General features: G+C 42.0%; 1 protein-coding gene across 3 annotated transcripts in view; it reads left to right on the forward strand.

The window, feature by feature from the left end:
• The window catches only part of RPS6KA5 (ribosomal protein S6 kinase A5), a 186,658-nt gene that overhangs the window by 133,718 nt on the left and 37,466 nt on the right, over positions 1 to 15,474 (forward strand). For all 3 annotated transcript variants that reach the window (XM_043919775.1, XM_043919776.1, XM_043919777.1), the window contains 2 exons: positions 5,028 to 5,111; positions 7,352 to 7,455. In XM_043919775.1, coding sequence (XP_043775710.1) covers positions 5,028 to 5,111; positions 7,352 to 7,455 — 188 coding nt within the window. The remainder of the gene's footprint in view (positions 1 to 5,027; positions 5,112 to 7,351; positions 7,456 to 15,474) is intronic.

The raw sequence follows: 15,474 nt of genomic DNA on the forward strand, positions 1-15,474 counted from the left end.
CTTGCCCTGTCTGTCTTGTGAGCAGAGACTTGGACGGTTAGCAATGCCATGTTTCTTCTTAGAAGTGCAACATTTCTAGATACTCGTTGTGAAGAGATGTATTGAAATTCAGATGGAAAGAAACAGAGGATGGGGAATAAGATTTATTCTGGTAACTGTATATTTAACTCACAAGTTTATCTATTATAAGCAGATAAGATCAAGATGAAACATTGGCAAATAAAGACTAGGCAGGATTTCATCTAGTGTTTACTGAGAAATACCTGAGAACCTGGCAGTTGAGTTCCTATTGGATTCTTCCTTAGAAAGAAACCAGTCCTTTGCCAGTGTCATCTGACCCTTCTCTACAGCATAATGAAGCCTCCTTGATCAGCTGTTACTTGAACCCAACAACGGTTCGTGCTATGTGCCAGGGTGGTGCACACACTGCTTACTATTTGCACATCAGTTAAATTCTCCTTCACAATCTTAACCCTGCAGTAGCTTTCATAACTATTGTTGCTTATAAAATACTATGAACTTAAATGCTAGATAGGCTGATTGCCTGTCTCTGTGAGAAAAATGTTAATTTTTAAATAAACAAATAATAATCTTAATACAGTTTAGCTATACTATCCTAGCCTTTTTGTAAAATAGCTCACAACATATTACCTTGAAATCTTTTTTGCCCCTACCAGACATCTTCTCCTGTCATACTTCATCAGTTTAATTTCTGGGAACAGTTATTTGAAAGGCATGCAGCATACACTCTGGATAGTAAGCATCTTCCTAGGCAGATAAACACAAATTCTAAACTTAAAATTGGGGCTTTTTATTTTTTTACAATGAAAGATAAAGTCTTAGGAAATTGAGACTGACACATGAGAAGTTTGAACCTGGAGGGAGTAAGGCTTCCATTTGGAACAGAGAAAGAGAAAGCAGATACAGAATTGCAAGGGCTGAAACGGCGATGTTTCAAAGTAATGGAGAGACTTAAGAAATATTTTATCTTTGTTTACTGTTATTCCTCAGGGACTGGAAGTTCTCATCACTTAAGCTTAATTTTTCTCTGAGAATTTTTATAAAATAAGTAATTATCTCTTAATTATTTATTAGTGTAGACACTACCTACCTCCTCCCCCAACTTCAAAAATAGCTAAAGTGAATTTATTTATTTTTTTTTTTTAAAGTGAATTTAAAGAGAGCTCACAAATCTAATGAAGAAGGTAGAAGAAATACCTTTGGGTGTTTAGTGTGGTTCTGAGGTTCCTGTACGTCAGGACAGTGGGGAGCTGAGCTGCATTATTGCATAGTTCTCACTGCCAGGTAAAGAAGAAAAAAACAGACATGGGAAGTGGTGGCGACTATCAGATCTTTCCCACAGTGATCATAAGGTCCAGGTCTCACACTCATTTTATGTGAAACTGATGAATATCTAGAATTTTGTAGAAGAGTGCAGATTTTTATGACTTTCAAGTTGTAAAATGTAAACATTGTCGCATACTTAAGATATACATAGTTCCAGAATGGTTTACAACATGATCGTTTTTGTTATCTAGTCACTAAGCTGTGTCCAGCTCTTGCGACCCCATGGACTGTAGCTCACAAGCTCCTCTGTCCATGGGATTTCCCAGGCAAGAATACTGGAATGGGTTGCCATTTCCTTGTCCAGGGGATCTGCCCAACCCAAGGATTGAACCCACAGTGCCTGCATTGGCAGGCGGATTCTTTGCCAGGGAGCCACCAGAGAAGCCATATATGTATGAGTCACTTTGCCATACGCCTGAGACACTGCAAATCAGCTAACTTCAATTCAAAAAATAATTAATTAAACAATTTACTGGAATTTGCAAAACGAGAGATGAGATTAAATGATAAATGCTGTGACTTAGTAATTTTTACTTGTTTATTTTTGTCAGCTATATAATGATTTTTGCTTAATATTCCAGAAAGGGCTATTGCATAATAATATATTACCTATTTAATAATATATTATTGTATAAATATACATTTATATATATTATATGAATATCAACAACCTCATATCTATGAATGATACCACTCTAATGGCCAGAAGTGGAAAGGAACTAAAGAGCTTCTTGATGAGGGTGAAAGAGGAGCGTGAAAAGCCCAACTTAAAACTCAACATTCAAAAAACTAAGATCATAGCATCTGGTCCCATCACCTCATGGCAAACAGAAGGGGAGATAGTGGAAGTAGTGACAGATTTTTGCTTCTTGGGCTCCTACATCACTGCAGATAGTGATTGCAGTCATGAAATTAGAAGATGCTTGCTTCTTGGAAGGAAAGCTATGACAAATCTAGAAAGCATATTAAAAAGTAAAGACGTCACTTTGCTGACAAAGGTCCATATAGTTAAAGCTATGGTTTTCCCAGTAGTCATGTACAGATGTGAGAGTTGGACTATAAAGAAAGCTGAGCACCGAAGAATTGATAATTTTGAACTGTGGTGTTGGAGAAGACTCTTGAGAGTCCCTTGGACAGCAAGGAGATCCAATCAGTCCATCCTAAAGAAAATCAGTCCTGAATATTCATTGGAAGGACTGATTCTTAATGTTCAGCCAATAAAATTGGGAATTTCTGTCCCTTCTATAATGGAGCTTCCCAGATGGCTCAGTAGTAAACAGTCTGCCTGCAATGCAGGAGATGCAGTTTCAACCCCTGGGTCAGGAAAATCTCCAGGAGAAGTAAATGGCAACCCACTCGTATTCTTGTCTGGGAAATCCCATGGTTAGAGAAGCCTGATGGGCTACAATCCATGGGCTTGCAAAGAGTTGGACATGAGTAAGCAACTAAACAACAAGAGCCACTTCTATAACATTACTAGCATAGTGTTCTTTACATTTAAAATTGGTAAGTAAGAAGAATTATTGGTGGTAGAAAAATAGAGTGTAAATTGAAAAACTGTCTCTAAAATAGTTTTGTAATGTATTTTAATGACACCCAAGTGCAACCCAGGAAGCAACAGTTACAACTGGACGAGGAACAACAGACTGGTTCCAAATCAGAGAAGGAGTACACCAAGGCTGTATATTGTCACCCTGCTTATTTAACTTACATGCAGAGTGCATCATGAGAAACGCTGGGCTGGATGAAGCACAAGCTGGAATCAAAATTGCCGGGAGAAATATCAATAACCTCAGGTATGCAGATGACACCACCCTTATGGCAAAAAGTGAAGAACTAAAGAGCTTCTTGATGAAAGTGAAAGAGGAGAGTGCAAAAGTTGGCTTAAAACTCAACGTTCAGAAAACTAAGATCATGGCATCTGGTCCCATCACTTCATGGCAAATAGATGGGGAAACAGTGACAGACTTTATTTTCTGGGCTTCAAAATCACTGTAGATGGTGACTGCAGCCATGAAATTAAAAGACGCTTGCTCCTTGGCAGGAAAGTTTTGACCAACCTAGACAGCATTTTAAAAAGCAGAGACATTATTTTGCCAACAAAGGTCTGTCTAGTGAAAGCTATGGTTTTTCCAGTGGTCATGTATGGATGTGAGAGTTGGACCATAAAGAAAGCTGAGTGCCGAAGAATTGATGCTTTTGAACTGAGGTGTTGGAGAAGACTCTTGAGAGTCCCTTGGACTGCAAGGAGATCCAACCAGTCCATCCTAAAGGAAATCAGTCCTGAATATTCATTGGAAGGACTGATGCTGAAGCTGAAACTCCAATACTTTGGCCACCTGATGTGGAGAGCCGACTCATTAGAAAAGACCCTGATGCTGGGAAAGATTGAAGGTGGGAGGAGAAGGGGATGACAGAGGATGAGATGATTGGATGGCATCACCGACTCAATCGACATGAGTTTGAGTAAACTCTGGGAGTTGGTGATGGACAGGGAGGCCTGGCCTGCTGCAGTCCTTACCTGGGGTGGTAAAAGAGTCGGACATGACTGAGCGACTGAACTGAACTGAACTGAAGTGCCTTTAAAATTTCAGATGTAGCCATATGAATGTATATTATTAAAGAAGAATTATTTTTCCCCTACTTAATATTTCTGCATACGAATTCAGATATTTTTCTCCTTTATTACACTGAGATGATGCAGTTGGTCATTTTTTTTAATTACTTGATTTTTTAAAATTTATTTTCAAGTTGATATATTATAAATTAGCCCTTTTTAAAATACTGCAAAAGAGAAACAATTTGTCTTTAAGAGACAGTATTCTTTTAGGACATTTCTGCTCATCAACACTAAACTCACCATTGGCAGTGCCAGACTTAAACATGATGATAAGATCAGAAAACTTCTTTACACTCTTTTTCATCTTCGGGTTCCCTTTTTCCCTTCTTAGCATTTCATCTTCCTTTTGCCTTAAGGTTCCCAGTGTTTTTCTAGTCTTGCTGATCTGGAAATAAAGTCATTCACCCTAAAAGTTTTGGTGTTAGTGGTAAAGAATCGGCATTCCAATGTAGGAGATGTAAGATACGTGTGTTCAATCCCTGGGTCAGGAAGATCCCCTGGAGGAGGAAATGGCAACCCATTCCAGTATCCTTGACTGGAAAATCCCATGAACAGAGGGGCCTGGCGGGCTGTAGTCCATGGGGTCGCAAAGAGTCGGACACGACAGCATCTGAGCATATAGCTACGTCCATACTGTTCCCTTCTAGGGCTATTTGTCTTCTTACAAGAACAGTTGTAAAAACTCAGTGATTGGAATATATACACGTACAGAAAAGAAGAGTGAATGAATGGCTTCATGGGTGGATGGATTAATGAGTGATAGTAGGGTTTCAGGGTTGAAAAGGTTTACCCATTGACCCCATACTGTTGGGGTGGCCAAAACGTTTGTTTGGATTTTTCTGTAAAGAGTAACCCAAAAACCTGAATGAGGTTTCTGGCCAACGTAGTATATAGGTGTGTATACCCTGGTTTGTCCTGGTGAGAAGAGTCTGTCAGGTAGATTCTGCCACTACTTTGCTGCTGTGGCACGTTTGACATTGCCATGTAGTGTTAACTCTTTTTGTCAATTTTCATACTAGCTTAAAACTAAATCTCTTTTTGTTTGTTTGATTGTTTTAAGGCTGAAAGAGCATATTCCTTTTGTGGAACCATTGAATACATGGCACCGGATATTGTCAGAGGGGGAGACTCGGGACATGACAAGGTATGCTCTGTTTTTGACGCTTCCTGATGTGTCTCCATAAAATGTGTAATAAGAGCCCACTTAGCATACTTTACCAGACCCACCCCACAGCAGACATCTTCAGCTGACAAGATTAGGACTGACAATAGAAAGCTCTTACCAGACCCACGCCCACAATATAGTCTTAAGATAACAAGTACATAAGACCTTGACAAGGCTAGTGCTGGGGGCGCTCTCCCTTCTGATGTCTGTGTCAGAGGCTTTCTCTGTCCTTGTTATACTTCAGTAAAACTCTGCTACACACACACATACAAAAAGAATCCTACTTAGTAACTTAGGCTCTTCTGGTGGTGGTCCTTTTTTTTTTTTCCCTTTCCTTTGCATACACAAGCATATTATGATATCTAGTATTTTGGAGGAAAAATATAATGGAAAGTTTAAGACATTCTAGATTTCCCCTTTTTTCCAAGTTTTGTTGAGGATAATTTTTTGTTTTAGAGAGTAAAACTCTTGTTACAGGAAACCACAAAATCGACTAATTCTTGAAATAATAATTTTTCTTTTATTTCCATTAAGTGTCTTGTCTTGAGCAAAGCATCGGTTGTAACCCTGCTTAAAACAAAAATCACTTTGGTTGCATGTGATCCGGCCTTTTAAGACACAGCTGAGCCTCAGTGCAGTGCGGAGGGGTCATGAGCACCCGGACAGTCCATGAAGCTCTGCATTCAGGATAGTCTAGGTTTGTTTTCCTAAGCCCTCCAAGAAAAAGCTCAGTCTTTTTTTTTTACCCTCCTCGCTTCCCTTTGTATGTGCAGAGTGAAAACTGTGGATGAGGCATTTTAAAACTAAGTAGTTTTAAAATCTAGGTCAGATATTTTTTCTTCCTGTAATGGCAACCCACTCCAGCATTTTGCCTGAAAAGTCTCATGGACAGAGGAGCCTGATGGGCTGCAGTCCAAAGGGTCACAAAGAGTTGGAGACGAATCAGCACAAAACACTGGATTAAAGGGTTCAGATTTGTTAGGTTTATTCAGTTCCTTCTTAACACTTTTACTTTATTAATAACATTCTTGAAATAAAGAACTCCGTTTTTTTTACTCACCTCCCCGTCTTCCTCATCCCCTTTCAAAATCTCACATATACGGTGGGAATATCTTAAGGGTGGAGAATCAGTGTCACCTTGCTAATGACCAGTCATGTATTTAAGAGCCCGTAGGGGTTCTTTAAGTTTGTGTGGTATTGGCTTTAGTCCATGGCTCGGAATCTGATGATAGATCTGTATCAGTTTACGAGTGTGGTTCATATCCAGTGTACTATGGATCCTGACTCAAATGACAGTAAAACTGCTTGTCTAAATAAGAGAACTGAATTACTGATTTGGTTTCTATGTTATTGTTACATATTTTCTTTAAAATAACTCTGGGTTCACCAACTTTACATCATCTCTCTGAAACCTTGGCCCTGGAATTTGAAGCAGAGAGTTTAAAATTTTAGCTTCAGTTAATTTCTCATTGGTGTCAGCTCATATATTCAGCAGTTATTGAACTTGATTTGCCTAATTGTCAAAGAACTAATTTTCAATATATCAAAATTCTTTAAATTTAGTAAATATAAATTGCTATATGTAAATTAAATATATAATTTGCTATGCTGTCAGTTAACTGGTTTTATAAATTGTTTTCTAAAGCAGACCACATCTTATATTATTTTCAGCCTTTCCATTCCTCCCACAAACTAAAGACTGTTAGATTTATGTGATGGGTCCCCTAAGAGGAATTGATTAAGGTGATTATGAAAAAGTAACTCCTTTTGATGGGTTATTTTTCATTTTCATTCTTTGACTTGAAGAAATTTCATATTTATTGGAACTGAATAATCAACAAATATGCTGATTAATACTTTTTTGCCCTATTATCATAAGTGTAAAGATTTTGCTAACTTAAAATTTTTAAATTTCACTTTTAAGAAAATTTTTGAGGGAGACAGAGAGGATAGATTGGGAGCTTGGGGTTAGCAGATGCAAACTGTCACATATAGACTGGATAACAACAAGGTCCTACTGCACAGCAGAGGAAACTGCATTCAATACCCTGTGACAGACGGTGATGGAAAAGAATCTTAAAAAGAATGTGTGTATATATATACACACACACATATATATAACGGAATCACTTTATATAGCTTTATTTTGTTCATTTTTCTTTTTTTATAAGATATAATTAGTTAATATTCTAGAAAATGAAATGTCTGTTGTTTTATAGGCAGTTGACTGGTGGAGTTTAGGTGTTCTAATGTATGAATTGCTAACTGGAGCATCTCCGTTCACTGTTGATGGCGAGAAGAACTCCCAAGCTGAGATATCTAGGTAAGACCTGACAAAATAAAATAAATGTGTTGTTTTCTCAAAGGACCTGATCAAATTTCTGCAATTTGGCTGATAGAAAAAATAATTTTTTAATGAAGCAGACAAAAATGGGGTAAGCAGTACATTTCCAATTATGTTTCCATAGGATTTAGCTTTATAACCTTTATATCTCTTTATACTTTACATGCCCAGTCAGATCTTACTTCTCATAGTGTTGTAACTTTGTGTGCTCCAAAGCATTTACCATGTTGTTTTAACCTAGCGTTTATTTGCTGGGTACTTTTACCCCAGTGTACACATCATGTAATTTCTTTGTGACTTCAACATAAAGAAACAGTAGTTATTTTTCAGATCATGGATATAAGCTCAGTAGAAACAAATACCATGAAATCACCCTCTTCTAGGTTATCATAGCCTTATTCTGCTCCTTTCCTTCAGAGCGGTTAGCACAAGTGCAGCGCTGCATTTTTGTTTGTATTATTTGACGAGTGTGTCTCTCCCACTGAATTGTGAGCTCTGAGAGCCGGGGCGAGTCTGGCTTTGGTCCTCACCATGGTGCGCTTGGAGGCCGGCACAGGGCTCACCATGCAGAATTCAGTAAACGTTTTCGGAATGAAATGAGTTAATGAACAAATAAACGAAGCATGATAAAGCTGTATAGTGATTACTCGTTATGTTTTTGTCCAGTTTTTACTTGAATTTTGTAACTTTGAGAGCAGATTTGACATTAAACATTGAGACTTACACCTATTGCCAAGATGGACTAACAGGGACTGGAGTTACTTCCCTTCCTGAAACAGTTTTTTAAATGGGCAAAAAGAGATGAAACAACAGTATTGAAGACTTTGAACATCCCAGCAGTGAAGCCCAGTGAACACTGACGGGAAGTAAAGGAGGTAAGCCCCTGTGACTGCCAGGCTTAGGCCTCAAGAGAGGATGCAGTTCAGGGTGGGAAGCGCCGTGGAGCTGAGACGGAAATGACGACTCAGCAAGGCGGAAGTGACGACTCAGCAAGGCGGAAGTGACGACTCAGCAAGGCCAACGAGGCTGGAGTCCGCAGAGCGGAGGGCTGGAGGGGGACGGCTGCAGAAGGAGCAGCCCGGAGCTCTGTGGAAGGAATCCTTCAAGGGTTAGTTAAGCGCTGATAAGTACATGTAGGAGGAAACTACTCAATTTACTTACTTAAGATGTTATTTCTCTCCAAATTGATCTAACAGATTCAACACAATTAGAATCCCAGCTGGCTTTTTTTTTCCAGTTGAAATTGACAACTTGGGTCTAAATGCATAGGACCTATAAGGGCCAAATCACCTTTGAAAAAGTAGACCACATTTGATTTGAAGACTTACAAGCTACAGCAACTAAGACACTGTGGTGTTTGTATCAAGTAGACAAATCACTGATGAAGTAGAATAGAGAGTCCAGAAATAGAACCACAGGAGTTTAGGTAACTGATTTTTTTTCTTTTACAAAGTTCAGTGTCAGTTTGGTGAAGAAAAGATAGGTTTTCAACAAATGATGCTGGAACCTTTGGCTATTGTATGGGGGAAAAAATGAACTCCAATAAATACTTCTTGCTATAGAAAACTTTTAAATGAATCACAGGCCTAAAAATCCCCAAATTACAAAAATTTCTGAAGGAAAAATCTTTGTGGCCTGGGATTAGGCAAAGGCACAAAATGTGCAATCTGTAAAAGCAAACATGGATAAATTAGATTTTATCAAAATTAAGACCTTCTGCTCTTCAAAAGAAACTTTCAAGAGGGTGGAAAGACAAACCACAGATTGTGATAAAATTATAAATTATGTCTATTGATAAAGAACTGGTATGCATATTATGTAAAGAGCTCTCAAAACTCAAGGGAAAAAAACCTTCAATTTTTTTTAAAAGGGCAAAAGATTTGAACAGTTCACCAAAGAAGATAATATGAGTGGCAGATGAGCACATACAAAAGTGACCAGCATCATTAGTCTTTAGGGAAATGCAAATCCAACCACAGTGAGATAGCTCTGTATGCTCCCTGGAATGACTAAAAATAACGTGACTGACCATTTTAGGGCTCTCCAGGGAAAGAGGACCAATGAGATATACATAGACATAAATAAAAGGAGATTTATCATAAGGAGTTAGCTCAGCTAACTCCGGTTATGTCAGCTGAGAGGCCCAGAACCTGCCTCTGAAAGCTGGAACTCTGTGGGAGCTGCAGCAAGTCTAGTCCAAGCCCGATGGCCTTAGAACGAGAGGAGCCAGTGGTGTGAATCGCAGAGGACCGGTGTCCCAGGTTGAGCAGGCAGGCTGGAAGGGGCCAGACCCTCTCTTCTCTGCTTTTCTTTCTGTTCAGGCGCCTATGGAATTGGCTGGTGCCACCACATTGGGAAGGGGATTCAAATACCAGTCTCATCAAGAAATACCTTCTCAGACACACCCAGAAATAATGTTTACTTTCCACCAGTGACCCAGTCAAGTGACACTTGAAGTTAACCATCACAAGCCCATCCCCATCACCTTGACCGCCACTTGCATCTCCTTAAACTATACTTGATCTCCAAATAAAGATAATAACAAGATTGTAAGTCCACCTAACATAATACGGCTCTACCGCCAACCTATTAACCCCTTCCCCAGAAGAGGTCGTAAAGTCCTTGAGTGGTATAGTGATGTGCGCTCTTCCCTTTGAAATCCCATAACTTAAATACTATAGTATAAATTTAAAATACTTAAATACCATGGTATGAAGTCAGTGCATCTTATCATATATATAAAGAATAAGGCAGGGAAAAAACAAACATCTATTTATACACACACATGTTCATAACAAAACAGGGAAGAAATACTCCTGTCAGTCAAGTCCTCATTTCTGTAACTGGTTATGTAGAAACGGAGTCTATGTCACCAGTCTGTAGAGTCTGTGTAACCTGGGGTCTTAGTTTGTATCTGTAACTGCCTTCTTCCAGCACCCACTTTGCCTTCAGCAGGTACCTCAGATTGTGGGGTGACCCCAGCCCTCATTCCCACAGAGTCTGGGCCATTAGTAGTCCTGCCTACATTGAGTTGTTGTTTTCAGGTGACCATCACAGGGTGTGGTGGTAGTAACAGACACCCTAATGTGTCTCCTGTATCCCAGGCATGCTCTTCCTTGCCTCCCTTGTGGAACAGTAGTCCAGCGTCCCATGGTAGTAAGGACCGTTCATCTCTGCCGCTATCACAGCTCCTGCTGCCTGTTGCTTCAGAGGCATGAGGAAGTGGCTCGGTGGCCGTCTTAATTTCCAGGTCAGTGGAGTCACTGTTAAATCTCTTGGAGGAAGCATTACTTCCCCTGGAACTAAGACCTTTATGCCAGCAGAACATAAAGTTACGGGAATAGAAAGCAAACATTTTGCTAGTGAATCACTACAAGTAAGAGTAAGTGGTCCCACTCCCATATCTACTGCTTGATTTCTGGACTCGTGAATCCTGGCTATGAGAGAAACAGCACCGTATGCTGGATGTAGATTCTGAGGGTTTTAGCCTTCTGGAGAAACTTGCCACCCTAGCTTGTGTGGTAACTGAATCTTCAAATGATCATTCCACCATGATTATCAAGCCAGCTGCCTCAGAAGGGTGGAGAACATGGTTAAGGCCAGTGAATCCCAAGAGCGTGGTCTCTTGCTGTACTTCTTTTGCTATGAAGCGAGTTCCTGGATCAGAAACTGCTGTGCAGATACCATGATGGTGCATAGGGAATTTTTTTAAGCCTGCGAATTGCAGTTTTGGCAGAAATATTGCTTGTAGGAAAAGCAGTCCACATCCATAGTGTCTACTCTAGTTACAGTGAAAATCTGTCCCCTCTACGATGACGACAATCCGGTGTAATCAACCTGCCCCAGAAGCTGGCTGATCACCCTGGGAGTTGGTGCCGCATAAGGTACTCTGTGTTGGTCTCCACACAGTGTCCTGAAGCCAGATGAGCCTTGGTGAGTGGAAATCCTGCCACTGAGTCTGTACCGCAGCTCCAGCCCTGCCTCCGTGGCTACCTTGCCCACGAGCCCACTGGCTGATGACAGGGTTTGCTGGAGAGAGGCTGACAGACCAGCCCTCCCATTTGACTGTTAAAACTCCGCTCTGCTCGGGTCATCCTGCAGTGAGCACTCACACAGGACACAAGAACCTTCACAGTTTTGCCCAGACAGGTCTGTCAACAAAGCTTTTCCCCAGATACCTTTGTCAAGTAGATTTCCTTGTCACCCACTTTCCACTCATACTCCTTCCAAGTCCCTGACCAGCCAAACCGTTGGCCACAACCCATTTATGAATATAAAATTACATGTCTGGCCTTTTGTCCTTCCAAGTGCAGTGAACGACTAGGCGCACTGCTCAGCGTTCTGCCCGCCAGGAGGGTTTGCGCTCACCTTTGCACATCGTGCAGAGCTGTTGTGAACCAAGCCTGAGTCTTCTGTCCCTCTTTCAGCCACGGTAGGGTCTCCCGGTGTGGCCATCCATAAATGCAGGCTGGTGGAGAGAAGGCAGCGTAGCAGGCGAGGGGACCATGAGCATTTAGGCCACTTCTTCACTTAGCATATGGTATCTTCAGCGCCTGCTCAGCCCAGTCTTGTGTTTGCTGTTTCCATTTGATGGTGGAGTATTGCTGTGCACTCCCAACTCCACAGTTTGATGGACCAGATAAATGGGCATCTTGGGTGGCGTGTAACTTGGGGGCCCAAAGTTAAATGTTCAGGCCAAGTAGCAGACCAAGAGCTCTTTCTCAAAAGGGGAATAGTTATCCTCAGAAGATGGCAGAGATTTGCTCCAAAATCCTGAGTGCTCTAGTTCACCACTCAGGGCTGCCAAAGGCTCCAAACACTTGGAAGTGTCTGCCACTTCCAGCGCCCCTGGGTCTGCTGAGTCAGAGGAGCCAAGTGAGAGAGCAGCTTCCCAGTGGCCTGGGCCCATCTTCTGTTCTGGACTCCACTCAACAGCAGCTTTTCAAGTCGCTTGGTAAATTGGCCGGAGTAACACACTCAGTGATGACTATGTCGCCTCCCACGTCCTAAGGCCCACTGGGCATCGTGCCTCCTATTTTGGTGGTGGGAGAGGCCAGCTGCAGCAACATACCCTTTACCTTGGGAGAGATGTCTCGAGGTACCCTGCACCACTGTACTGCTAGAAACCCACCAGGGTAGAGGCCCCTGGATTTCAGTCAGATCCGTCCCCACCCTGGGACACACGGGGTCTCACCAGTAAGTTGAGTCATCGCTACTTCTTGCTCACCAGGTCCAGTCAGCCTAAAGCCACCAAGGTAATGGGCCAGTGTGGTTGTCTGTGGAAGAAAGGCGATCAAGAGCTTTGTGAACTGAATTGTGCATAGGGTTGGAGAATGGATAACTCTGGAGGTAGGACAGTGAGGGTACATGGCTGGCTTTGCTGACTGAGAGGAACTCCTTATGGTGGGAGTGATGGACAGGGTGGAGAAAAACCAGAGCTTGTATTCATTTACTCAAGCATTGAAACCACGTCTGGTCCAGCAGCTGCACCTGGAGCCCCCACCTGGTTAAATCTATAATGATCTGCTGTCTTCTGCTCCGGCCGGGCAGGCGAGCCCAAGGGCGCTGCGGTGGGAAACTGCGCTCCTGCCGCTTTCTCGTCCTCGCTGGTGGCGCGAGCCTCAGAGACGCCCCGAGATCCCGCACTGCCTTTTGACTCTCTGACTCACGGTTTCCCTGGCGGAGGCGGTTCCCATGGCCTCCGCTTGGCCCTTCCCGCCTGAGCCGCACTTACTCTTCAGGTCGGGGGGGCTCCCGCCAGCTGCCGAGTGTCTGTCCCAACTACACGTCAGGTCCTGGGGCGGGAATCCCAGGGCGGGGTCAGGGACAGCTGCATCCCCAGTGGAGACGAACCTGCGCTAGAACCGGGCCTCCTCAAGCCCCTCTCTGGCCAATGGGTCTCCTGGAATTCGTGTCGATTCAGAACCAGAGGCCAGAGGCCCCCGAAGGTCCGACGTTCCCTTTTCCCTGGGTGTGGTGGTTACTCTGCTCAAAGGCTGGAGGTCGCTCTGGGGAGGGCTGGGAGGAAGATGCACAGTCAGCTCTCAGGGTCCTTCCTCACGGGGATCCCCCCCCCCCATTCAAGAGGCTGTGCGGTGTAAACTGGCTCAAGTGTGGGAATTGATGGAGGGGCTGGACTGGGGGGCGGGCAGGAACGGTGACAGGGACACCGGAACCTCGGAGGTGATGGGGACAGCCCTGCTCTGGACGGTGCGCGTGGGTTCACAGCTGTGTGTGTGTGAGAGAGAGAGAGAGAGAGACAGCATTTATCAAATTGTCCACTTTATATGTTGTTTATTGTACCTCAATTTTACTTCAACAAAACTGCTAAATTTTTTAGAATGTGCCTTTTACAGGATAGATTAAGAAGTAAATGATTTCTCACTGTTCTGGCTTATTTAATATCAGAACTAAGTGATGAGAAATATTTCTTGTTAAAATCAAATTTAAATCGTGCCTATTATTAAAATTCTCAACATGACTTTGCTTATTTTAAATGTGCTTTTGGACAGTTTGAAAATGCCTCCGAAGTATAGGAAACCTGGACCGCAGCCTTGAGAATTTGGGTCCCGTGCAAGGTCATGCCTGTCGTGGTGACCAATGAAAGGGTGCGCCTAACCTGACAACATTCAATAGTGGCTGCTCTGACTGATTGCCTCTTTTTGATTCCACATACACAATCAGTCTTCTTTCACAGTTTTCCTTTCCACCACAGCTCTGCCTCTAGAGAGACAGTATGTTGCTGGTCTCGATAGCAGGAGTATTCTGAACCAGATTATGTTCAAATTTAAATTGTTTTTATTGCCGTTAGATCAGTTAATTGGCATTCTGATTTTAGCAAGAGAAAGGGTCTGAATCAGATTATCTAAAATCTTAAAACTAGAGTAGATTTCTCAAGAATTTAAATAGGATTCCTTCCCTTTAATCCATTAATTATTCACTGTCTTATTAATAATTTTATTTAAAGTTTGATGTTAACCTGTGATTCATGGGGGTTTGTTTTGTTTCATTACGATACATTTACAAACAGTGCAATAGCTGAATCATCTTACATTACTTTTTCCTCCCAAGATAATCACTCTGATTGTCTTTCCTGGTGTAAAATCTTTCATAAATAGTCTGTTCTTTACAAAATATGCACCATTCAGATAAATGTATCATTATCTTGTCCCGGGATGTCCTAATTAGCCAGTGCTTTTTCTGATTGTTGAATTCCTCCACTTCTTAACTATTGCACTCTTCCCCGAATGCTGCATACTTCCTTTAGTTTTTATTTGAGATGCTTCAAAATAATGTATTATCCACATTATCTATTTGCCTGTTGTTATCTACAGGTAGCCTGAAGTCAGGACAAATGTGTTTTTCTGGTTATCAGATTTCAAACTATAAGGATTTAGAATGAGAGGAGAACTTTCTCCTTGGTGTCAGAACCCCTTCACCGGTCGCCCAGATGGCCGTCTCTTCTCCGGCTCTTTGAGCCGTCAGTGAACAGATAGCACTGTTGTGTAGGATAGTTTCATGTTTGAACTTTAACAGGTAGAATTCCGCCCCCCTTAAAAAGAAGTCGAAATTAGCTTCCTCTAACCTCTGCACGTAAATCCTAGTCCTAGGCCCCGTCCACTAAAGAACAAAGTCATTCTGTTGTCTCTTCCAGGCCTGGCGTTGGGCACTGGACAGTAGTTTCATCAAGGGTAGGTCTTGTCGTTCTCTTAGCTGTTTATGTGAAATCACTTCTAGATTCTTCGTCCTTTGGTGCTGTTTTGAATAAACATTAAGTTTTCAGCATCCAGATCTGAATGAGTGCTCCTTAGCTTTTCTGTGAGTCGTTTCTTATTTTTATTTCACATATGTAGCGTGTGCTTTTCTTACGAGTATGTTTCCCACCAACTTTCACTGCCTCTGCATAGAGCTTCCTCTTTCAGGGTGTGAGTTGTTGCCCCACGGGTATCCCCTCAGCCACCAGTCTCTTGGCAGCTTTTCTGCCTCCCCTCCAAGAAG

The sequence above is a fragment of the Cervus elaphus genome, chromosome 12 (genome assembly GCF_910594005.1).
Source record: "Cervus elaphus chromosome 12, mCerEla1.1, whole genome shotgun sequence".
Taxonomy (NCBI): Eukaryota; Metazoa; Chordata; class Mammalia; order Artiodactyla; family Cervidae; genus Cervus; species Cervus elaphus.